The 26,954-nt window shown below is 36.6% G+C and overlaps 1 protein-coding gene across 4 annotated transcripts in view; it reads left to right on the top strand.

Annotated features, from left to right (window-relative positions):
• The window catches only part of MACROD2 (mono-ADP ribosylhydrolase 2), a 1,902,899-nt gene that overhangs the window by 67,542 nt on the left and 1,808,403 nt on the right, over window positions 1-26,954 (top strand). For all 4 annotated transcript variants that reach the window (XM_081097752.1, XM_081097753.1, XM_081097754.1 and 1 more), the window contains exon 3: window positions 1,252-1,359. In XM_081097752.1, the coding sequence (XP_080953878.1) occupies window positions 1,252-1,359 (108 nt within the window). The remainder of the gene's footprint in view (window positions 1-1,251; window positions 1,360-26,954) is intronic.

Here is a 26,954-nt window from a genome sequence, read left to right as displayed (position 1 = left end):
GATTCAAATAGTCCAAATATCCAGAAATTTATGTCAAAGCCACCAAGTATTTGTTGTCATTCAACAATCTTTAATTGGAAACAGGTCTTTCTAATTTGGTAAAAGTAGTAAGAATTGAAATTGATTGGATGTGGAATTCAAAGTCTTCTGGCTCAAAGTCTTTGTCTTTGGGCCAGTCACTGGCAGCTTGGTAAGAGCACAAAAAGTCCAATCTCTTTCACTGATAGGGAATAGTAACAACAACAACAGTAATAAATATTTTGATACTTGATTGAAAACAATTTTTTCTTTGGTTACTGGGTCCCAAAGACAATTCAAGTGACATAACCTGTCACCTCTAATCATTCAGATACCTCAAATTGTATGCTCATATGAGAGAATCATAGTGAATTAATAGCATTATCATCCCCATTGAAAGATTTGCACAAATCATGAATATTTTAAAAAATTGGAGTCCATAAATCAGTTTTTCAAGAGATATCTTAAAAAGCATAACATTTTATTGTATTTTAATTTCATATAGCTTTGTTTAATGTCTTAACATTACTATTTGTTTAAAAGAAAATGCAGACTATATTATTTCTCTAAAACATTCTAAAATGTTGGGTTTTAGAATGTAATCTTTTACTTTTAATTATACTACCTGGCTGTTGTGTGTAGGACAGAGCTATTTCTCTTTTAAATCTAGCAGTGCCTTCTAGAGTCAAAGGTTAATATAATTTAAGAAATGAGTAGTTTTACACATTCAAATATTCTTAATCCATTTCATTCTGAGGGATAGCTTATTAGTTAGAAGTAGCAAAGAACTGAATTTAAATGTTTTTGTTCTGAGTAAATATTATTTTCAATAATGTCTTTTAGGTAACTGAACAAAGTAGAAATAAGCTCATTCACTGTGAAAATTTGTTTTGTCTTGGTATTTGTGCATATTTTTCTTATCTCCTTGTGAAACTGGTGCTACATAATTTTATTTCAAAATTGACATTTTAATAACAATAATAAACATTTATTTTTTGGTTGACCAATGTAACATGACTACATGTATTGAGTGCTTATTATATACATGATACTGCATTTGTATTTAGGAATACACAATATGTGGAAAATAAGGCACAGCCCTGATAACTTACACATTTATTTCCACTTGTCTAATATATTAGAGTGTGACTCATATTGGCTTTTGTATCAAAATTCTATTCATTACATTGATTAAGAATATTACTATTAATATATATTTCTTTTTTATTACAGAAGAAAATACTCAGGAAACATCACAGGTGAAGAAAAATTTGAGTGAAAAAGTTTCTCTCTATAGAGGTGACATCACATTGCTAGAGGTAGACGCTATAGTCAATGCGGGTGAGTAGTTGATTTTTTTAATGTATTTGTTATACAAGTATTTCTTATTTAAAATATTTTTATAAACAGGAATATTAGTATCATAGAAAAAGATATCACTCCTGGTATAGAAATGTCATATGTACTTTTCTGCTTGAGGATTTATTTTTGTGTATGTGCCACAGTTAATGTGCTGACTCTACATAGTAGAGAAGAGGATACTGGAGCAATGGAAAGGTGACAGATTTTACAGGAAATTCTTTGGAAAGAAATTTAGCAGCTGTATTACTGCTGGTTTTATGCTTGAGGTAACAATTGGCCAACATAAAAACAAGTTTCCTAAGCTTTTTTTTTAAAAAAAGAATAGGTTATAAAGAGATGATTGAATTATACTATACAAAAATAAAATGTAAAGAAGTTTTTTCTGTGATTTCCAAACCTCACTTATTTGGTTTCAACTTTTCATATTAGCTATGAATTATTTATTTTAATTCTTTTAATAATCAATTATCTAAGTCATTTTCATGTTTGAACACTGAAAAATAACAGTGTTATACTAGTCTATGGTGGTCTGGGTCTCCTATGTATTTTACTATGTGGCTACATATCAAGAAATATGTAATAGTTGTGATTCCTTAAAATTAAATGTTGGCTTTATTTAAAAAGATGATTTCAATAAGAGAAGAGGACTATTGCAAAAAGAGAAGGATGAATATTGCAATAGGAAGAATCACTTCAACTATGAGATCTATAAACACCTCAAAGGTCAAGCAAAATAAGGCTTTTTTTTTTTTTTTTTTCAGAGAAGAATGAATAGGCTAAAAAGAATTGGGTGTGGAGCAAGGGGGTGAATGGGTGGCATGATCAGACAGTGGATCAGGGAATGTTTTTCCCTAAGGTCAACTGATTCTTGAGAGGGGTTGTCAAGGAGGGGCTGTTAACCATCCATTTTCAAGAATGGGTCAAAACTCAGAGGCTTGGAAGAAGGAGTAAACCTGACTAAAATTTGATCAAGTCCAGGCATTGACCAACCAGAATGGTTGATGGGGACAAATAGTTCATCTAATCATTAAAGGATGGAAAGTTGTAGGGTCTATGCCTGGGTTTTGTCATAGGTTACAAGGGGTTGTCCATGAGTTTTATCTAAGTTACATGAGGAAGAGTCGGGGGGAGGTCAATCTCTTGAATGTTCCTGTTTTCCAGGGGTACAGGATTGAGGTAAATTTCAAGTTTGTCTTAAGGTTCTCTCTGATGATTAAATTCACACAGGATAGTAGGAACATGCCTTGATAGGTAAATAAAAGGGTGTCATGAAGAACTCTAACATTGTTCATCATAAGCATGGTTCTGGCAGCTTAGCAGGAAGTCTGGAAGCCTAGCCAGCTTGTTCTTCCCTCAGAATTGGCTGTCAGTCACTTTGTACTGTATCTGCTTTGCCATGATTAGAGCTCAGGTTTTCGCTTTCTCTTTTTCTGATACGTCTGTACTTCCTTTCTCATCTGCTGCCTCTCTAAAGACAGAGGATCTTCTTGGTGATTTATGAGTCACTTCTTTTGGATAGAATTCTATCTTCAGATTACCTTGCAGGCTACACGTCTCCCTTCTATCTAGTCTCTATAGACTGTTCATTTGTTGTCTGGGTACCAAGATGCCTTTCTCTGATCTGGGGGGCCTCTAGAGGAGACAGGCCCTTGCAAGGTCTCATAAACTCTTCTTCAGTACAGAGGTTTAATCAGATATCACTGTAGTTATTAAGTTCTCAGTTATTTATTATGCTAATTAATTCTATAAATGTGGGCTTTAATTTAAAAATATTTATCTGTTTATTTTTATTTTTCAAAAACTTATTGTGGTGACATTGGTTAATAAGATTATATAGGTTTCCCCTCAGCTGGATGGCTCAGTTGGTTGGAGCATCATACTTTACACCAAAAAGGTTGTGGGTGTGATTCCTGGTCAGGGCACACACCTAGGTTGTGCGTTTGATCCCCATGGGGCTGTGTATTAGAGGCAACCAATTGATGTTTCTCTCTCTCTCTCTCTCTCTCTCTCTCTCTCTCTCTCTCTCTCTGTCTCTCTTTCTCTCCCCTTTCCTCTCTCTCTAAAAATTAATAAACATATCCTTGAGTGAGGATTAAAAACATATTATATAGGCATCAAGTATACATTTCTATGGTACATCATCTGCATATTGTGTTTACCACCCAAAATCTTTTTCTGTTACCATATATTTGATTCCCTTTACCCTTTAATATTCATCCCCTTCCCTCTTGTAACCACCATGCTGTTGTCTGTGTTTAAGCGTTTTTGTTTGTTTTTTCTTGTTTGTTCATTTGTTGCCTTCAGTTTCATATCCCACATAAGAGTAAAATCATATGGTTCTTGACTTTTTCTGTCTGACTTATTTCTTTGTTTTCCTTTTTATTGAATTTATTGGGGGTGACACTAGTTAACAAAATTATACAGTTTCAGTTGCACAATTCTACATCATCTGTAAACTGTATTGTATATTTATCACCCCAAATTAAGTCTCTGTCCATAATCATTTTCTGTCTGACTTATTTCGCTTAGTATGATAGTCTCAAGATCTTTAAAAGTGTGTGTGTGTGTGTGTGTGTGTGTGCAACCAACTTTCTATATATTCTTGTAATTTTTAGCCATTGATTCTAATTTTTTTCCTGTGGAGCATAACTGATGACATGTATTTTCTTCTTAAATACCTGAAGACCACTTTCATGAGTTGTCTCTTATTATTGCATAATATTAAATTGCCACGTTAGCACACTTAATAATAGCAGTAATTCTTGGGTTTTGTTAAATATATACCTGTTTATCTCCCTCTTGAGGCTACAGACTGGTGTCTTTCAATTTTTATGTTACCTCCTACAGCAATATCCTGCCCTTATGTTCTTAATAAACACTTGATATTATATATTTGTTGAAATGAGCTACAAGCAATTGAATTTGTAGCACATTCACCACTGGGGACTTGATACAATCAACCAGATTGGTTCTGATTTTTAAAAAATAATTTATTTGATTTATAAATAATAACAAATACTTTTTACTGGTATTTTTATTGAAATAAAATAAAATGGCGTGAAACAGGAAAACATCACTAACATGAAAACATTTCATCGCTATTTCGATTCTTTGTCATTGCCTATACAGCATGTGTAATTTTTTGTAGTTGCCATGACATGTGTACAAGGTTTTAATGAATCAATAGAAGCCAGGAAGCAACTTTCACTCTGTCCCAAAAACCATTTGGCACGTTTTAGCTCATCTCTCTGGCTGTGATGATTATAATTTGGCCATGTTCTGTATCTCACAAGGAAACCTCATCAGGGTAGATGGAAAAGAGATGCCAAATGTACAGTGTAATGACTATTTATAGCTTTCTGCTGTGCAGTTTGTCTACCTAGTGTGTAGGGAGAGGAACAGCTGTTAACCTTCCTGGTGAACAAGATAACATGGCAGGAGACCTTCGGGCTGCCTCTAGTGAGAAGGAAAGAGAGGCAGTGCCTGCAGTCAAGGTGCCAAAGCAGCGCAGTCATCACTTTCTATCAGACTCCCAGTGTTCTCTTTCCATGTCTGTATTAGTACATTGGAACTCCTGGGCTCAGTTGCCATGAATGAAATGATTCAGTCTTAATTTTTTCCTAATAAAATGTTTTGAATTTCCTTAGATTTCTTTAAAATTGATCCAGATGAGCCTTTTATATATTATATCCTTCTCTGTAGGAAATAATACATATTTGATATATTTTAATGAAACATTTTGTAGGCAGTAGGGTACACAGGGCAGTAGCACAAGTTTAAATACAGGTTCTTGTACCAACAACCATTTTTGTTTGTTTAAACTTTTATGTTGAAATAATTATAGGAAATTACAAAAATAGTACAAAGAATCCTTTCTATCCTTCACCTTCACCTGTATAAACCTCCCCCAAAGGTGATATACAATAAAAGGCTAATATGAAAATTGTCCCCTGGACTGGGAGTTTGACCAAGGGGCGGGGCTGTCTGTCCAGCCTCCTGCGGCCCCTCCCCTTGACCAGCCCTTCCCCCGGCCAGCCTCTCCCACCCCATCTGGGCAGGGCCTACTGGCCAACCTCCTGTGTCCCTTCCCCCTGGCTGGCCTGGCCCCATCGGCCTCAATTGGGGCAGGCTGGCTGGCCCCCACCCATGCATGAATTCATGCACCAGGCCTCTAGTATAGCTATAATACAATATCGAAACCAGGAAATTGACATTGATACATTACTATTAACTAGACTATAGACATTATTACCTTTTTTACCATTGTTAACTTGCATTCACGTGTGTGTAGGTGTAGTTTTTGTTCCAGGTATAGATTCTCATTCTCTCTCATGCTACCCCTTTGTAGTGTCATCTACCTCTCTACCTTCCTCCTGTTCTTTATCTCTGTAGTTTTGTCATTTTGAGAATGTTATATAAATGGAATCAGATAGCATGTAAACTTATGAGATTGAATTTTTACTAAGCATAAAACCTTTGAGGTTTAGAATGTGATGTGTATCAGTAGTTCATTCCTTTTTATTCTGAGTAGTAGTCCATTGCATCGGTATACCAAAGTTTGTTCAGCCATTCACCAATTGGAGGGCATTTGGGTTCTCTTCAGTGTTTTGCAATAACTAATAGAACTGCTATAAAGATTCATACAGACAGGTTTATGTATGTAGTTGCATATAGGATGATCTGTTTACTGTGACTAGGTCCTTGTATTATTTTGCATTAATCCTGTTGATCAAAAAATTTTGTTCTTTGAATTATATTTTTGGAGACAATTTCACCTGTACCACAATCACAGAAAAATATTTTGAAAGAGATATAATTTTTATTTACTTGTGAATTATAGGCTGAGTAATGAAAAAGTGGTTAACTTTCCAATTCTAATGGGCTGGCTTTGGCTAAAGATTAATTCAATTTGCCATAAAAAGAATTTTAAAGTGGATAGTGAAGAAGGATGATTTGTTTATTTAATTATTCCTGTACTTACTCCCACATGCCAAGGACAGGTACATTTACATTGTGGTGAATCATAGGTGAAGTAGTAATATTTTAATGAATGTATAAGATATACTACGACAAATCATTTTATAGCATTTCATAGTAAACAATCCATCTTAAGGCTTCTGTAAGTGAAGAAATAATAAAGTAAAAAATGTAAATGTTGTTTCTCTATAGCTGAGGATAAGAAATTAGGGTTCTTTTATGTAGTTTTTTATTGGAATTATATAAATGTAATACATTTTTCTCTCATAGATAGCAGCACTAGGAATAAATAAACTATCATACTATGAAAGTACTCCTACTATTATTACTAATATTACTATTAACAATTCTTCTTTTGGGAAAACCAAAACCAGTTTTAGGAATGACAGTTTCAAACCTACATTTGGGAAAAAAGCAGCCAGGAAAAAGCCTCATAAGGTCTCTTTCCCCATGTGAGATTCCCAGAAAGTCTCTCATTTTGCAGAACATAGATATAAAAATAATCCTGCAATGTAGTTTTTTTAAAATTTAATTTAAAATTTATTTATTTTTATTGTTGACACTATTACAGATGTCTCTCATTTCCCCCCAACTTTACCCACTTCTCTCCAGCCCCTGCCACCCCTCCCCTGGCCTTCACCATTCTGTTGGGCTGCGTCTATGGGCTATGTATATATATTCTCTCTTCACCTTCTTTTATTCAATACCCTTTCACTTCACCCCTCTGACCTCTGTCAGACTGTTCTATGTATCCATGCCTCTGGTTCTATTTTGTTCATCAGTTTATTTTGTTTATTAGATTCCACATACTAGTGAGATCATATGGTATTTATCTTTCTCTAACTGGCTTATTTTGCTTAGCTTATAATCTGCATGCTGTGACAATGGGTAAGAGTTCCTCCTCTATAGCCACATAGTATTCTATTGTGTAAATGTACCACAGCTTTATTATCCATTCATCTACTGATGGGAACTTCGGCTGGTTCCAGATCTTGGCTATTGTAAATAATGCTGATATGAATATAAGGGTGTATCTATTCTTTCTGATTGGTGTTTTGGGATTCTTAGGATGTATTCCTAGAAGTGGGGTCACTGGGTCAAAGGGTACTTCCATTTTTAATATTTTGAGCAATCTCCATACTGTTTTCTATAGTGGCTGCACCATTTTGCATTCCCACCAAGAGTGCACAAGGATTCCTTTTTCTCTGCATACTCACTAGCACTTGTTGTTTGTTGATTTACTGAATTATTGGTCTTCCCTGGTATTGAGTTGTGTAAGTTCTTCATATATTTTGGAAATGAACCCCTTTTAAGATGTATCACTGGAAAATATGTTCTCTCATACAGTGGGTTCCCCTTTCATTTTGTTGATGGTTTATTTTGCTGTGAAAAAGCTTTTTAGTTTGATATAGTCCCATTTGTTTATTTTTTCCTTTGTTTCCCTTGCCCTATATGGGTAAAAATATTACTATGCAAGATGTCTGAGATTGTATTGCCTATGTTTTCTTCTAGGATTTTTATGGTTTTGTGACTTATAGTTAAGCCTTTAATCGTTTTGGGTTTATTCTTGTGTATGCTGTAAGTTGGTGGTCTAATTTCATTTTTTTGCATGTACTTGTTCAATTTTCCCAATATCATTTATTGAAGAAACTGTTTTTACTCCATTGTATACTCTTGACTTCTTTGTCAAATATTAATTATCTATAAAGGTGTGGGTTGATCTCTGGGCTTTCTGTTCTGTCCCATTGGTCTATATGTCTGTTCTTGTGCCAGTACCAGGCTGTTTTGATTACAATGGCTTTGTAATATAGTTTGATATCTGGTATTATGATCCCTCTAATTTTGCTCTTCTCTCTCAAGATCGCTGAGCCTATTCAGGGTCTTTTTTGATTCCATATAAATCTGGAATATGCCAGTGGTATTTTAATAGGAATTGCATTGAATCTATAGATTGCTTTAAGTAGTATGGACTTTTTATTTTGTTAATTATTTCAATCCATGAACAGTATCTTCCTCTTGTTTGTATTTTCCTCTATTTCTTTTTTTCAGTGTTCTATAGTTTTCTGAGTACAGGTCTTTTACTTCCTTAGTTAAGTTTATTCCTAGGTACCTTATATTTTGTTGTTGCAATAGTAAATGGAATTGCTGTCTTAGTTTCTTTTTCTGATAGTTCATTATCAATAATAATAGTAGCATAATATGCTAATTAGGCCAGACTAATTAGCAAAAATTAGAAAGAATGAAGCTGGGGCTACGAGGGAAGCCCGGGTCTCGGGTGCCTGCCAGTGGCCAGAGGGAAGCTCAGGTCCTGGGTGCCAGAGGGAGTGGTGCTGGCAGCCGGGGGAAAGACGGCCTACTCTTGCACAAATTTCGTGCATTGGGTCTCTAGTTGGTATATAAAAATGCCACCCATAATTTCTGGGTATTAATTTTGTATCCTGCTACAGTTTTACTTCTTCTTCTTTTTTTTTGTTGCAATTTGAATGCCTTTTATTTATCCCTCTTGTCTGATTGCATTGGCTAGGACTTCCAGTGCTGTGTTGACTAAGAGTGGTGAAAGCAGACATCTCTGTCTTGTTCCTGACTTTAGGGAAACACTTTTAGTTTTTCCCCATTAAGTATGATGTTGGCTGTAGGGTTGTTATATATGGCATTTATTATGTGGAGATATGATCCCTATATTTGTACTTTGCTGAGAGTTTTTGTCATAAAAGGGTGCTGGATTTTATCAAATGCTTTTTATGCATCTATTGATATGATCATGTGATTTTATCTTTCATTTTGTTTATGTGCTGTATCACATTCATTGATTTGTTAATATTTTATCAGCCTAGCATCCCCAGAATAAATCCCACTGGGTCATGGTGTATAATCTTTTTAATGTATTGCTGGATCTGATTTGCTAATATTGTGTTGAGAATTTTAGCATTGATGTTCATCAGGGATATTGGCCTATAGTTCTTGTTTCTTTGTACTGTCTTTATCTGATTTTGGAATTAGGATAATGCAGGCCTTGTAAAAAGAGCTTGAAATCTTCCCTACTTTTGAATTTTTTGGAATAGTTTGAAGAAGATAGGTGTTAGTTCTTCTTTGAATGTTTGGTAAAATTTGCCTGTGAAGCCATCCAATCCAGGACTTTGGTTTGCTGGGAGTTTTTGTTATTATTATTATTTTATTACTGCTTTAATTTCATTAATTGTTATTGGTCTATTCAGGTTTTCTGATTCTTTCTGATTTAGTTTTGGAAGACTGTATGTTTCTAGGAATTTGTTTATTTCACCTACGTTGTCCAATTTGTTGGCATATAGTAGTTCATAGTATTTTGTTACTATCCTTTGTATTTCTGTGATGTCAGTTGTTACTTCTCTTTTATTTCTGATTTTATTTATTTGGGTCCTCTATCTTTGTTTCTTGATGAGTCTGGCTAGAGTTTCATCAATCTTATTTATCTTTTCAAAGAACCAGCTCTTGTTTTAATTTTTTTTGGTACAGTATTGTGTTTTTAGCCTCTGTTATTTATTTCACTCTGATTTTTTAATGTTTTTGTTGTTTAATTTTTATTGATTTCAGAGGAAGGAAGAAGGGAGAGGGAGAGAGAGAGATAGAAACATCAGTGATGAGAGAGAACTATTTATCGACTTTCTCTTGCACACCCCCATCTGGGGATCGGGCTCAAAAACCAGTCATGTGCCCTGCCTGGGAATTGGACTGTGACCTTTTGGTTCATGAGTTGATGCTCAACCACTGAGCAACACTGGCCAGGCTTACTCTAATATTTATTATTTCTTTCCTTCTACTTACTCTGGGCTTTGCTTGTTATTCTTTTTCTAGTTCTTTAAGGTGTAAGGTTAGATTGTTTATTTGAGGTTTTCCTGGTTTCTTGCCATAGTCTTCTAAGCCCCAGGCTATGTTGGTGACTCCTCAGCAGGGCTTAAAATGCAGGGTGGGGTGAGCAGAATTCCAGAGGGCTGGAGGAGTGAAATACTGGAGGGTAGAGGTAGTGGCTTTTTCCTAGGCTGATTCCACTTGGAGAGGGTTGTTCTAAGAAAAATTACTGCCATAGTATCAGAAGTTGGACTGTCTCTCAGTGCCACTTTCCATGTGGACTGGGCCAATAGGAATGAGACTGTAGAGGAGGGAACCAGTCCCCTGGGAGGATAAGCAGCTGTGCTTGTATTAGGATGAGGGGATTGGGGAAGTAGTTTTCAAGTCTGCTGGTAGTTAACAATAAATACAAATGCTATCTGCCATGATTTCATTTTTATAATTGCATGAATTATCAGAAGTCCATTCTAGTAAATCTAATTAAAAGTTGACCTTTATAATGATGGTAGATGACATTTCATGAGGCCCAGAGGCTGTCTACCTTATGAGTATCTAATTTGGAATTCTCAATTCTCTTTTGCTTAAACAATTAAAAACTTATACAGTAAAATTGAAGAATTTTTGCTGTATACTTCTACTAATTTTAACTAAAGGAATGTATATGGAGTGTATATTTTGTTACATATAAAGGTCAACCTAATTTCTAAAAGTTCTTTTCCTTCTTTATTTGTGACTTCTGGGGAGCTGTTACTTGTGGGTTGAAAAACCTCTGGATGATACTCACTGTGTTCTATTGACCGAATATAATTGTAGTCATTTGACTATTGATTTACTTAATTTTTATTCAGTTAAGGTCTTGGTAGGTATGTGTATGAAAATGGAAAAATGACATTGATCTCTGAATTTCAATAATTAATTCATATAAAAATTACATATAAAAATAATAGTGAAAAAAATAGTTCATCAATAGAAAGTAGATATCCTCCCCTGGCCAGTGTGGCTTGGTTGGTTGGAATGTTGTCCCTTACACCAAAAGGTGGTGGGCTCTTTTCCCTATCAGGGCATATACCCAGGTTACAGATTTGATCCCCAATTGTGGTACAACTGATCGATATTCCTCTCTCACATCAATGTGTTTTTTTTTCCTCTCTCTCTGTCTCTCTTCCATCCACACTTTCTCTCTCTCTCTCACTCTCTCTCTCTCTCTCTCAAAAAGTAGATATCCTTGCATTTTCATGAAATAAAAATATATTAAACTGTAGTAGTTTTAGAGAACTTACTGGTTTTTATTAACTTTGTGTTTGATGAATGGTCCTTCATGAAGTAAATTCTACATACTTAAAAAGGAAAGAGTCAATGCTTGATACTTGATTAAGAACAATATTCTTATTTATAGCTCAGACTTGGTGCTTTTTGATTGAAAATGGTGCTTTTTGATTGAAAATGGTTTATTAAACTTCGTGTTATATAAAGGAAGATTTTAGCCATTATGATAAGAAGGAAAGGTTGAGAATTATTTTCATCATTCTTAGCTGGTTTTGCTTTCTAGTTGTAGAAGCAGCTCATACTTGCTTCAAAATAGGGACAGAAATATTTTATTTTGACATTCAATCAGTGCAAAGGCAGTGGCTGTTCCACTATACTTTTCGTTTTTATAACTGTTTGAAGAAACAAGTTTATGGCATGAAACTTCTCCAGCTTCTTTTGACTTTGAGTTATAATCTGATTTGCTTTGTTAGGGTTTAATTTTATGATATGCCACACCTCTATTATGTCCAAAACTAAACTTCAGGGTAGAGGAATATTTTTCTACAGTGGATTGTGAATAGAATAAATACCAGAGAATTATGTTTAAATGAATGTGTCAGTATAGGAATGTTAGGCACACCTCCCCACATCAACAACTTGTTAATGTGCAATCAGTCCCTGCAGTTGCTATGAACTTGGAGCTTAATGAACAGGTGGAGAAAGAGGATGAATCCCAATCCAAAATGGATCTGACAGCATATCAGGCAATTTCGCTGATTGCTAATCCATTTCATTTGGCAACTTAATTTATCAAACAGTTATAATTTTCATCCCATGGGTTTCCAGGTGGAAATTAATTCAGAAACATGCCCCATACTATGGGGTTGAAGAGACCTGTTTAAGCTTTGTGAGGACGTTTAGAAATAAGGTATTTTAAATGCATAAAACAGGAATCTCTTACAATTCCACTTGTATATTCAGGTCTTCCTTAAAATGTATAAATGAGAGTATATCATGATAGTGAACTAAGGTTTATTTGTTTCTATAAGAAAATTTCTAAATTAAATATACAAATTTTTTCATTTTAATTCATTGATAAAATAGCTACTAAAATGTGTTAAATAATCTTGTGAATATAATTCTATCTTTATGTGTAGAAAAATTACTGGTCTTAAACATGTTTTATAGTATTCATAGCAAGAACTAATGAGCAAAATAATTTCTTAAATTATTTCTTACATTTTCTGAGTACTTACAAATTCTCTAATTAGACTGATTTACAGCTCATTATTTTATTTAAAATGTCTATTAAAGCACTATTCTTTAACAATAAGGAAGAATTGCAACCTTTCATACTCTGACTCTGTGTAGAATTTGCAAGGATGAGCCTCAATAATTGAGCTTGGCTATGGTTTAAAATAAGATCGAAACCAGAAATACATTTTCTTCACTTTTTAAATACTTTATTTATAGTGCATGGAAAGTGAAATTGAATATTGATTCTTAAAAAATAAATATGTCTTGTAAAAATGGCAGAATAAAAGAACAAAATAAAAATGATAGGGTGAGTGATGTCCAAAGCTTAAAGACAGGCGCCTCCTCCTAAGATGTCATCTTCTCTCGGCATCTGTAACTCTGAGAGGCTGTTGGGGATGAAATGCTAGAGGAGATTAGTTGTGAACTGTTACATTTTATAAGGAGATTGAGGAAGTCTGGTAAATCATGTCTAAGAAGGGATTTGAGGAATGAGGAATGGAGCATAAGATCAATAAGATCTATGATATAACTCCAGGAAGGGACACTAGGGAATTCCTTATAATTTCTCAAGCCCTGAAGCGCCTTCAAGAAGAATTTAAGTCAGTGAAAAATAATTGAGATGACAGGAAACCACAAACTGACATAACACTATCATTGATTGGATGTGTCAGGCAAATTGTAGCTATCATTCTCATGACCAGGCTGTTTAAAGTAATGTCTTCATAATCTAGAGGGGCTCAGTGTTGAATCATCCTGGCACCTTTCCCAAATCCCCTCTCTGAGACTTTGGCATTTTTCCCTGGAACACTTTGCAGACTTGCAACCTTGTCATTTCGGAAACTGGACTTTCATTTTTTACCTTTCAAGGAGAATGGTCACTGAATCCAGTACTAGTCCTTGGGAAGCAAGCTAAAACAAAAAACAAAAAACAAAAACATAGTCAAGGCATTGTTTGACTTTTCCATCCTTACCTATGAGAGTAATGATTGTGTTAAACTTCAGTAGGCATCAGAATCACTGGAAAGCTGGTTTTAAATGGTGATTCCCTGTCTCCACCACCAGAGGATTCAAGTTCAGTAGGTATAGGAAATGCCCTTGGAACCTCCAATTAACAAGCTTCTGATGCAGCGGTTCTGATACAGGAGTCTGTATGCCCTTCTTTGGGAATAATTTTCCTAAAATCTAGGGCTTAGAGCATGCCAAGAAAGGTACATGCACTTGCTCTCTCTGGTACTCTTTTTAAGACATTTTGAAAAATTTCTCTCCTTAGGGCTTTCACAGATTTGTCTTGGAAAGAACTGTATCTCCTATTTTCTTAAAACAACCTAGGCTTTAATATTTGCCTTTTCCATTCTTTCTCTTCCTTTCCCTTTCTTCTCTTACCCTCTCCTTTTCTCTGTCCCTTCCTTCTTTCTAATGCATATTGTGCTAGAATTTGTGTCTAATTCTTTGCCAAACATTGGGATGATAGACATTCTTTGTTTTAAAGGAGCTTATACTCTCTAGGCCAGGGGTGGGCAAACTTTTTGACTCGAGGGCCACAACGGGTTCTTAAACTGGACCGGAGGGCCGGAACAAAAGCATGGATGGAGTGTTTGTGTGAACTAATATAAATTCAAAGTAAACATCATTACATAAAAGGGTACGGCCTTTTTTTTTTTTTTTTTTTTTTTAGTTTTATTCATTTCAAACGGGCTGGATCCGGCCCGCGGGCCATAGTTTGCCCACGGCTGCTCTAGGCAGATACATCCTATATAATAAAAGCCTAATATGCTAAGCATCCGGTCGTCTAGTCATCCATTCAAATAATCAAAGCATAATATGCTAATGATATGCTAAAGTTGCTCAACTGCTCAGTATGACATGCACTGACCACCAGGGGGCAGATGCTCTGACTGGTAGGGTAGCTTGCTGCTGGGATCTGGCCAATCTGGTCTAGGCAAGATGGGCCAGACATACCCAGGAGCCCTCCTGTGGTCCCTCCCCAGCTGACCAATCTCCTGTGTCTCTCCCTTGGGGGGGGGGGCGGTCTGGTGGGGTCCCTTGGCCTGGGACTGCACCCTCTCGCAATCCGGGCTGAGAACTCCCCCCCACAGTGCATGAATTTTGTGCACCAGGACTCTAGTATATACATAAACAACTATATGATACAGAGCTAATGACAAGTGGCATTGGAGAAATATAAGCCAAGTGTCAGGGAAGGATTCATTATTGTGAATATGGACACCAGAGAAGACTTTATAGGTCTTTATATTAAAGTCTCAAGACTTTATATCTATAAAGCATTGAGGAGAATAGTATTTCAGTAGGCGGAGAGACAAGAAATTGAAAGAACAAAGGCTTAAGGCATGAGAAAGTCTGGCCTATTGGGGAAATGGTGCATCAGGTCAGTTTTTTGCTTGTGGCTCTGTGGAAATATTGGACAAGGACTAAGGAGACTGGGGTTCAAATACTGCTATGGACCTGATCAGCTAGGTTTTGGTGACCTCCATTATACGTTTACATGTATCGTTGTCTTGCTTTATTGGTTCTAATCTTTGGTTTATCTTTTTTGCTTTGCTGACTTGTCTGAAAGGATAGTGGGTAGTATTCCCTGTCTTAACTTTATGGACTATCTCTGATTTACCCCCATACCAATAGCCCATTAATAATTCAGTAGGGAAAGTAGTAAAGTTTCAGTGATAGGCTGAAAAACATGCTGCCTCCCCCCCACCCCATCTCCCCCCAAAAAAGATATTCACCTTGGGAGTTTATGAATATTACCTTAGATCAGCAGTTCTCAACCTGTGGGTCGCGACCCCTTTGGGGGTCGAACGACCCTTTCACAGGGGTTGCCTAAACACATCCTGCATATCAGATATTTACATTACGATTCATAACAGTAGCAAAATTACAGTTATGAAGTAGCAACAAAAATAATTTTATGGTTGGGGGTCACCACAACATGAGGAACTATATTAAAGGGTCGCAACATTAGGAAGTTTGAGAACCACTGCCTAAGATGGTAGAAGTGATACAGTTAAGGATCTTGAGATTTGAGCACACATAGAGGAAAAGGCCATGTGAAGACAGAGATGAGAGATTTGAAGATGCTAGCCTTGAAGATTATAGTGATGTGGCAATAGAGAAGTAATACTGCAGCCACCAGAGTCTGGAAGAGGTGAGGGCCTTCTCCCCTAGAGTCTCCAGAAGGAGGACAATCCTGCTGAAACTTTGGTTTCTGCCCAGTGAAACTGATTTTGGACTTCTGGTCTCCAGAACTGTGAGAGGATAAATGTGTTTTGTTTTAAGCCTTATAGTTTGTGGCATTTTTATAGCAGTTTTAGGTAATTAATACAGTTGTTAAGAAGTTAAGCTTTGAAATTAGAATGATAGGGAACTTGTTAGTGTGACCTTAGACTAGTTCCTTAGGTCTCTAAGTGCTTATAGAGTAGTTCTAATGAGGAAATTACTTAACATGTATGTATGTGGCTTATATGGTTTCCAGTTCCTGATACATATACTGCTTATATCTATCAGGAACTGCTTAATAACTGTTCAGTGTGATGGTGATGGTGATGATGATGATGCTGATGCCAATAGTAAGAGGATAAATCAATATAAAACAAAAGGGGGGGAAACCCAAATGGATCCATTGTGCTCTGTTAGGATTTCTAATTGACTAAACTACAGATCTGGTACTTCTTTTTTATTTATTTATTTATTTATTTATTTATTTATTTATTTATTTTTTATTGATTTTTTACAGAGAGGAAGGGAGAGAGATAGAGAGTTAGAAACATCGATAAGAGAGAAACATCAATCAGCTGCCTCCTGCACATCTCCTACTGGGGACGTGCCCGCAACCCAGGTACATGCCCTTGACCGGAATTGAACCTGGGACCTTTCAGTCCGCAGGCTGACGCTCTATCCACTGAGCCAAACCGGTTTTGGCAAGATCTGTTACTTCTGAGTAATTTATAAAGTGTCCCATGTAAATGGCAATTAGTAAAACCTCCAGTAAGAAGCCATTCAGTGTAATAGGATTCTGTAACAAAAATTCCTCAAGTTGGGTTTATGTTCCATGAGGAAGACAATGAGAGATCTTATCTTTTTGGATGAGGCTTCTTCTTTTTTTTTTTTTTTTCTTTTCTTTTGTTTAACTTATGGTTCCTCAGATAGCCTTAAGCTTGTAAGGAGACACCTTTGATATAAAAACTCTAGTTTGGTAGCTGGCACAGGAGATCTCAGTAGAGATACAATGTGTTCATCAATTAGAAGGTCATATAGCTTTTAATTTTTCCAGCAGTTCTAGGAGTTGGAATTGAGATTTATGCCTGGATGGCATGGCTCAGTGGTTGAATGTCGACCTATGAACCAGGAGTTCATGGTTTGATTCCTGTCCAGGGCATATGCCTGGGTTGCAGATTCGATTCCCAGTGCAGGAGACAGCCGATCATGATTCTCTCTCATCATTGATGTTTCTCTCTCTCTTCCTCTCTCTTCCTCTCTAAACTCAATAAAAATATATTTTAAAAAAAGAAATTGTGATTTATATCTTTCTTTAGTGCTATATTGGCTACTCATGACAATGATTAGGAGTAAATAAAGATCAAAACCAAAAAAGTATAAAACATAAATACACAAATAATAGTGATCATGACTGTTCCTTATGAAAATTGAAATCCAGTAAGTAACCTTACTGTCCAAATTTTGAGTGTTAAAACATTATCCTTCAAACATAAAATAGGTCACTCTGTTAGTGAGTCAAGCTATTGTTAGATCGGTAGATACACTGAGCCATATGTGCAGGCATTGGGTAGATCGACTTGCATTGTGATAGAACTGATGCAACTTAAGAATCAGGTGGGTCTGATTTGTGAGTCTTGGGAATTCAGTCACTTGGCAGCAATGACAGGTCTCATCCTGCTGTAGTGGGTGGACTTGAGGTAGTGAACTATTTTATTCACTCTGTCAGACTGAGACTTCCACCCATGACTTTTTCCTTCTCAGCAATTACTAAAATACAATTGACAAATGAAATCTCACTATAGTACTCAACCCTGCATGTACTATGTTTTTAACTATGCATACATACCTATGATAAAGTTTAATTTATAAATTAGGCATAGTAAGAGATTAACAATAATAGCTAATAAACTAGAACAATCAGAGCAATATACTATAATAAAAATTATATGAATGTGGTATCTCCCTTGCTGATAACTGAGGTGACTACTAAGTGACTAATGGGCAAATAATATATATAACGTGGCTACCCTGGATAAAGGGATAATACATATCTGGGAGGAACAGAGCAGGATAGCTAAATATTTCACTCTGCTACTCAGAATGGCACACAATTTAAAATTTATGAATTGTTTATTTCTGCCATTTTCCATGTAATACTTTCAGATCATGGTTGACTCTGGGTATTTGAACCGCAAGAAATGAAACCACAGATAAGGGGGAACTACTTTATTTTATTGATTGATTGATTGATTTGAGAGAGAGAGAGAGGATGAGAGAAACATCAATTTGAGAGAAACATCAATCGGCTTCCTCCCACATGTGCCCTGACTGAGGAATGAACCACAACCTGGATATGTGCCCTGACTGGGAATCCAACCTGCTACCTTTTAGTGTATGGGGCGACACTTCAACCAATAGAGCTACGCTGGTCAGGGTGGAGTTTACTGTACTTTAAATTTTTCTTCTGGAAAACTCTTTGCTCCTTGAAGGAATATATATTTGAATAGAAGACATTGCATAGATGGACAGTATACTGTACAGTAATTCTGTATAACTATATAATGCTTCCATCTGTTCATTTTTCACTTTTGTCATGTTGGCTGTCCTATCTTAGATTCCTGAGGCAATCTTACACCCTCCCCTGCACAGTCAACATCATAGGGCCCACAACAATCCTTTCCAGTATGAGAGGAATACATTAGTTTTTTGGGATTAGAGACTTTGTGTCATCTTCTTCCAAATTGTAGTTTAACTCAGGATGGCACCAAACTAATGTTTTTTAACAAGCTTGTCATCAGACAAGAGAATGAGGCTATCTCTGTAGCCTGCTACCACAGAGAAATTAGTTTGTGCTATGAACAAATGCAGAGAATAGGTACATGTTTCAGTCTTTGAAGCATAGTCACCACTGTAATCTGCCAACTTTGCCAGAAAGTATTTGATTCTTAACATATGAGCCCTATTTTAACCAAACCTATTTTGAATGTCACAAAACTCCAAGTAATTTATACTTTTACATTGATTAACTAAAGCTCCATTTTTTTTTTGTCCCTGATAAATCTAGTTAGCTCTTCAATGTATACCCTAGCCATGACTATTTCTGGGTATCTCATCAAACTGTGTCTCAGCGGCCAATAATCTCTCTCCTACTCAAGCTTTCCTTGTTTGAAGGAGTCTCACCTTCACTGGCATGCAGCATCCATGGTGAAGGGGTGAGGAGGAAAACCATGACCTCCGCACCTAGGCCTTCCCCCAAAATCTTCCAGCTCTGTTTGTTGGTAGTCTTTTTTAGAGAAGAAAATATCAAGTCATGTTTACCCAGACATCAAGCTACCTGAAGAAGGCTCCTAAAGTAGAGGGGTTCTAAAACCAAGCCTAAAATTTGAAGACATAGGTAATCATCCTTGTGGCCTCTGCATACTTTGTGTAGACTGATGGATGTCAGTGAGTATTTCTGGCAGGTTTAAGGCTTAGGCAAGAGAGGGGAGGGAAGAATCAAGGAAGAGTAGAAAATGGTGAAGAGGTTTACGTAAAGGGCAAGGAAATAAAATTGATATGTCTGTAATTAGCAGTGGTAACATTTTCCTAACAATTGTTATAAATGCAGCTTAGTAATTGCCTGAGGATACTTACCTTTCCTTACTGGTATTTAGAATATATCTTTTCCCTCTAAGAGTCTTTTAACTCCTTGTTTCTAGTTTCTGTTATGCGTATTTAGTTTTGGAAAGAATAAGGAGTATATGCTGGTTCCAGTGGTATTTGTTTTTAAATTTTTTTTCTCTTGAACCATACTTACTTTGCTCCCCAAAACAAATGACAAGCTTCAATGGATGAATTGTTTCTATTGTTTATATAAATTGAGTATAAGTTGCATGTGACTCCTATTGCATGCATTAAATTCTCCTAGAGGAAATGTGGCCCAGATATAACATTTTATTGAATGTTTCTTGAAATCGGTATAGAGTTATTTTTCCTTTCCATTCCATTTTTTATGCTTCATTGAATTGAAATTTTATTATTTCATCTCATGCATAATGCCATTTTTAGAAGAAATGTGAAATAATGTGAGCTACTTTTTTAATTACATATCCATTAAGGCTAGAAATTAACTAGGGACTTAATGGGTTAATGTGCTTCTCCCCCTTTATCTCCTATGTCCTAGATTTCAGCATTAGCTCAATTGGCTACTTAAAATTACCCTACTCTTATCCTTGTTTCTAATGGAGTTGTTCTTTTATTTAAAAATTTTATCACACAACTTGTTATAATTGTTTGGAATTTTTTGCATGATTACTAGGACTAAAATGTCAAACGTGTGTAGGTTATGGTTATAAAATAATGAACCACAGTGAGATATTACTTGACACTCACTAGGATGGCTATAAAAAAGGAGAGGGGAATAATAAGTCTTGGAGGGATGCAGAGAATTGAGAGCCCTCATGTATTCTGGTGAAATGTAAAATGGTGAAGCTGCTGTGAAAAAAAATTTTTTGTCAGTTCCTCAAAAATTTAAACAAAAAATTATCATGACTCAGCAATTCTGCTCCTACATGTATACCCAAGAGAATTGTAAACATTTGTCCATACAAAAGCTTGCACATGAATAAGTACCTTTATTCAGACTAGCCAAAAGACAGAAACAACCCAATGTCTATCAGTTGATGAATGGATAAACAAAATGTAGTTTATCCAGGCAATGGAATATTACTTAGCCATATAAAGGAATAAAGTACTGAGACATATTACAATATGTGTGAACCTCAAGAACATTATTCTAAATTTAAAAAGCCAGACACAAAAGGTCAAATATTGTATGATTTCATTTATATGAAATATCTAGAATGGGTAATAGAGACAGCGAGCAGAATACTTATAGCTAGAGGCTGGGAGGAGGCGGGGGATAGGGAGTAAATGCTTAATGAGTATGGGGTTTTCTTTTGGGGTGATGAAGTGTTTTTGAACTAAATAGAGGAAGTAATTGCATAAAATTTTGAATGTTCTAAACAACACTGAATAATTTACCTTAATAATGTTAATTTTATGTTATATGAATTTTACCTCAAAGTAACCAATTCTCACAGAAGTGAGTGTAAAATTTTAAAATATTGATAGGTATTCACTCCCTTTAGTCTTTTTGGGTAAATCTTGTATAATTTCAGGCTTAGGCAACCTTTCTGGAGGTAAGATTTAAAGAAATGTTTGATCATGTTTTAAACACAAAATATGTGCTCAAGATAAACAAAAACAGAAAATTAAAATTATTTTAATTGTACCAATTACAAAGAATAACTGTTAACACTTTTGTATATGCCTTTCTTATGTTTTTTTCAATGTGTATTACATATACACATACTCTACAAGTACAGATGTCCCCAAAAATGTATTCACACTGTAACAGCTGATAGCTCAATTTTGAAAATTAAATGTATTTTAATAAACACTGTCTTTATAATTATTCAAAGTGTGTGAATACATTTTTGGGATACCTTTTACAAGTACATATTTATTAAATAGGATTATATTGAACATAGTACTTATAACATACTTCTATCATTTAATGCATTATATAATAACTAAAGGCCCAGTGCACAAATTTTGTGCACTGGGGGTGGGGGGTCCCTCAGCCTGGCCTGTGCCCTCTCGCAGTCCAGAACCCCTCAGTGGACAACCCTCTCACAATCCAGATCCCTCGCTCCTTACCGTCTACCTGCTCGCTCCTTACCACTCAGCTCACTGCTCCTTAGCGCTGCCGTGGAGGTGGGAGTGGCTCCTGCCACCGCTGCTGCACTCACCAACCATGAGCTTGGCTTCTGGCTGAACGGTGCTCCCCCTGTTGGAGTGCACTGACCACCAGAAGTCAGCTCCTGCACTGAATGTCTGCCCCCTGGTGGTCAGTGCGTATCATAGTGACGGGTCATTCTGGTCTTTCCACCATAACGGTTGCTTAAGCTTTTATTATATAGATTTGGTTTACTTTCTATAGTTTCAAGAGCATGCTACATAGCTTTTTCTTTTTTAATGCACCTGTTTTTGTTTGTTTGTTTTTTAACTAGCAGAAAAATAGTGCAGATAAAGTTTTATTTCTCTTTGAATCCTAGGAGTAGCTCAAAGGAAAAGGCCATTTTATTGGGTTAGTTTAGATTGAAATGAATTGGATTAGATGGATTTAACATTGCTTCTAGAAACCAGTGTAGAACTTCTGAAATATTCAGCATTCTGTTTTATTATTATATTTTCTTAGCTAAATTTTAGTTGGTGACTTGATGTGCCCTTTTTCCCCCTCAGAATGTCAGGAATGTATAAGTCTGAAGTAAATGTACCACTTTATCCTGTATTAGTTTGCTAGGACTATAAAGGTTCTGGGACCAATTACAATGGGTGGGGAAGGAGGATCCTACACTACCAAGTAATTCTCTGGCACTAGCTGGTATTTTGCAATTTAACTAAGTTTAGATATAATCCATGCAGTGATAGCATCAGATTCCACAGGTTAAGGGCTCAGTCCCATAAAACTTGCACCACTTCCATCTCCATTCCTCCCACTTCAGGCACCAATCACAAGCCCAGTTTGTCACCTGTGCTTCTAACCAACTAGCTATAGATTGGAGGTTACAATGGTCTCCTCCTTGGATTCAGTTATGTGCTAGAGTGGCTCACGCAACTCAGAGAACATTTTCCCTACTAAGTCACTGATTTATTATAAAAGGATATAACTCAACAACAGACAGATAGATGAAAATGTGACCCAGATATAACATTTTATTGAATGCTATAGGGGTAAGGTATGGAGAAATGGCACTGAGCTTGCATGCCCTTTTGGAGTGTGCCACGCTCTCCAAATCTCCATGTGTACCAACCTGGAAGCTCTAAAACCTTGTCCTTTTGGGATTTTATGGAGGCTTCATTACATAGGTGTGATTGATTAAATCATTGGCCATAGGTGATTGATTCAACCTCCAGCCTCCCTCCCCACCTGGGAAATTGGGGAGGGACTTAAAGTTCCAACACACTATGCACAGTGGTTCTCCTGGCAACCAGCCCACATCCTTAGGTGATTTCCAAAAGTTACTTCATTAACATAAACCCAGTTCCGGAAAAGAGCTTGTTATGAATAGCAAGACTCATTGCACCTTTATGGCTCTCAAGTGATTTCAGGAACTGAGGACAAGCAACCAAATCCTATATAATAAAAGCCTACTATACTAAGTGTTTGGTCGACTGGTCGGCCGTTCAACCAATCAAAGTGTAATATGCTAATGATATGCTAAGGCTGCTCAACCACTCGCTGTGACATGCACTGACCACCAGGGGGCAGATGCTCCGACTGGTAGGTTAGCTTGCTGTTGGGGTCCAGCTGATCGGGACTGAGCAAGATGGGCCAGACATATCCTGGAGCCCTCCTGCGGTCTCTCCCTGGCAGGCCAACCTCCTGTGTCTCTCCCTGGCCCTGATTGTGCACTGGTGGGGTCCCTTGGCCTGGCCTGAGCCCTCTCACAGTCTGAGACCCTATGGGGGATTTCAGAGAGCCGGTTTGGGCCCAATCACGCAGGCCAGGCTCAGGGACCCCACTGGTGCATGAATTCATGCACCAGGCCTCTAGTATTATGACAAAAGGTGCTCTTGTTAAAGGACAGCAGAAAAGATGGTATCAGACAGCTTCCTGAGTTGGAGGGAGAGGGCTGTCATCTCCTCAGTTCTTGGCATTTTCGTAGGAAAGATTTCAAATGAGTGACATCAGACAGCAGCATTGTAATAAAGCAAGCAAATTTATTAGAGAAGGCAAGCAAATTTATTAAAAATACACTTGGCACCCTAGCCAGTTGGGCTTAGTGGATAAAACATTGGCCTGTGGACTAATGGGTCCGGGTTCAATTCCAGTCAAGGGCACATGCCTGGGTTGTGGGCTAGATCCCTAGTAAGGGGTGTGCAGGAGGCAGCCAATCAATGATTCTCTCTCATCATTGATGTTTCTATTTCTCTCTCCTTCTCCTTTCCTCTCTGAAATCAATAAAAAAATCTCATTTGTGGATTATAATGAACAATATAAACTGATGAACAAAAATAGATCTAGAGACAGAGAAGCATTGATCAGATGCTCAAACCTCAAAGTGAAGGCAGGGGAGGTGGAGCTAAGGGGGAGAGATCAACCAAAGGACTTGTATGCATTTATATAAGCATAACCAGTGGATACAGGCACCGAGGGGTGAGGGCATGAGTGGGGGGATGGGAGGACAAAGAGGGGGATAAGGACACATTTGCAATACCTTAATCAATAAAGGAAAAAAACAATACCAATGACATGTTTCACAGACCTAGAAAAAAAATAAAAAAATATATTTAAAAAAGTACACTTGGCATAAAGCACAAGTGAACACCCAGTTAATTTGAGTGGGTGCCCAGGAGAGGTTCAAGGAGTTTTATACCCTTCTGTCCACAGGTTTCAAGGTTCCTTTGCTAGCTGTCTTGGGCACAAACTAGATTTCAGGGTATTCCTTTTACTTTGTTGTAGCTTTCCAAGAATTTATGAGAACAACTTTCAAGTCCCAAGACTACTGTCTTCTTTGTTCAGTGAGTGAGATAAAATTCCCCTTTTTTATTTCTCCTTTCCCCTTCTGCCTTAGCAGTTCTAGGTGATTTAAGTTTTGAGTTCTCTGGTTAGGGAGGAGAGGTATTAACCATTGCTCTCAACTGTCCTTGGTTGGGGAAGATAAAGTCTTGCTCAAGCTGGTTGCAAGCCTCCCAAACTGGCTTTGTTTAATTTTCTTGTCTCAGGTTCCCTATTTTCTCCCCAGGAATATTCTTAGCTTTGTGCTATCTTTAGGTGATTTTTCAAAAGCTACACTCTTATTGTTTTTATCATTCAGGAAATTTTAAGGGTTTAGGAGCTATATGTCATGAACTGTGGACAAAGACCAAGTATATGAGAAATATATATTTGGTCACTGAAATATATGAATCACAGTAATGTAGAATGCCATAAAAATATCAAAGATGGGGTGGTTTAAGCAACAAAATTTATTTTCTTACAGTTTTGGAAGCTATAAGTCCAAGATCAAGGTATTGTCAGGTTTCGTTTTCCCTGAGACCCCTTGTAGAAGGTTGCCTTCTGTGTCCTCCCATAGTCTTTTCTCTGTGTGCACATCCCTGGTGGCTCTACCTGTCCTAATTGCCTCTTTCTATAATGGTACCCATCAGATTAGATTAGCGCTCACCCTAATGGCCTCGTTTTAATTTAATTACCTCTTTGAAGGTCGTATCTCCAAATATAGTCACATTCTAAGGCACTGGACATTAGGACTACAACATGTGAATTCTGGAGGGACACAATTCAGTACATAACACATTACAAACTGAGAAAGATTATTTCATTGTGTTTAGAAGAATCTTACTCTGTGGACTCAATTAAACTGACTCATCCAAGTCTATCAAGAGCTAGATTTTCTTGCATATTTTAGGGATGGCTCTAATTAGGACAGGAGAGAATCAAACAATGTAAGAGGCAAGAATAGTAGGAAAAATATTTTACTTTTTTTCTCCTTAAACCAGGGAAATATTTACATTTAGCATGGGAAAATTCATTCAGGTGATTTATTTCTACTACTTTGATCGCTTGAAGTGAAATAGCAATATTTTAGCAGTTCATAATTAATAGGGCTTGTTAACAAGTAGCTTCTGGAAATCAGAAGAGTTTAGGTTCTACCTTTTCTTTGGAACTAAATAGAGATATTCCTTTCAATAGGAACCAATTGGGATACATTTATCATGTTTTTAAAAATAAATTATAAAAACTTCAGGCTAATGCAATCTTTTTAAAAGAGAATATCTTTTCAAGTACCAAGATTTGTTTGATTTTTATTTTCAAGATCTGTGAATATAGAAACTTTGAAAAATTGTCAGAAGTTTTAAAATGTTTCCATATTGGATAATATTTGTGATTTCCTTCAAATGTGTACTTATTCATTTGGACAGGAGATGAGGATTTATTTTCTGAGGTATATTACTTTTAAAATCTAAGTGGAAATACATTTCAAATGAAATATTATTTACTATCATTTCTCCTGTTTAAAACAAACACACTCTATAACCTTTATATATCAACAATCAAATAGTAAAACCAACTAAATTCAGCCAGAGTAAGCTAGATTAATTTGAGTATTTTTATGTAGGTAAAATAGCCATTTGCTTATGAGGAATCCCTTAAATTCAGCTTTGCAAGAAATAGTATGATTGTCTTAATAGTATGATTGTCTGTCAAAATGATTTGGATAAAATAACATCAGAAAATGTGAATTTAAATGTTCCACTTGAAATTCAGTTAAGCTTTTTATTATTCACACTAAGGGAAAGAGAGCATAGGCATATTGACTCCCAAGAAGTCTTTAATTCATGTTACTTTTTGTTAGAATTTCAAGACATTTGGGGTAAGGGTGTGCCTCATGTCCTATGACTTTATTGACCACCTTTAAATTTTCAGTATTTGTGTGTAGGGAGGAACTTTTACCTTCTAGGAGTTTGGGCTGGTTAAATTGACATGACAGATCAGCAGGAGAAAAACAAATTTTCTACATATGGGAGCCCCACAAAGACATGAGAGGCTCTCTGATAGGCAGTTGAGGCTTATATGACATCGTGAGCTAAGGGGTAGAGACCTGTGGTTCAAAGGAAGGAAGACAGTTCACAGGAAGATGGAAAGAGCAATTGTTTGGTAAACAAATGTTGGCCATCCCATGCAGAGACAATGGGACATGGAGAGAAGACTTTGAACAGAAAGGCTCTGCTTGGTTCCCCCTGGTTTACTAAACTTAACCCACACTCTTCGTAGTTATCTCTGGTGATAACTGTCTTCCTGAATCCAGCCATCTCTATAAGTTATTTTAGGCAGGTAAGAGGGAAGTTGATGGGAGTAGCTCTTATAAAAGAGGTGCCAGAGGGCTCCTTGGCCCTCCCACCATATGAGGACACAGAGAGAAACTGCTGGCTGAGCAGAAAGAGGGCCTTCATAAGAATGTGACTGTGCTGGCACCTTGATCTTGGAC

The sequence above is a fragment of the Myotis nattereri genome (genome assembly GCF_964212035.1).
Source record: "Myotis nattereri genome assembly, chromosome: 8".
In the NCBI taxonomy this organism is placed as follows: Eukaryota; Metazoa; Chordata; class Mammalia; order Chiroptera; family Vespertilionidae; genus Myotis; species Myotis nattereri.
Note: the sequence above shows the minus strand (reverse complement) of the source record. Positions and strands in the feature narration are given on the sequence as shown.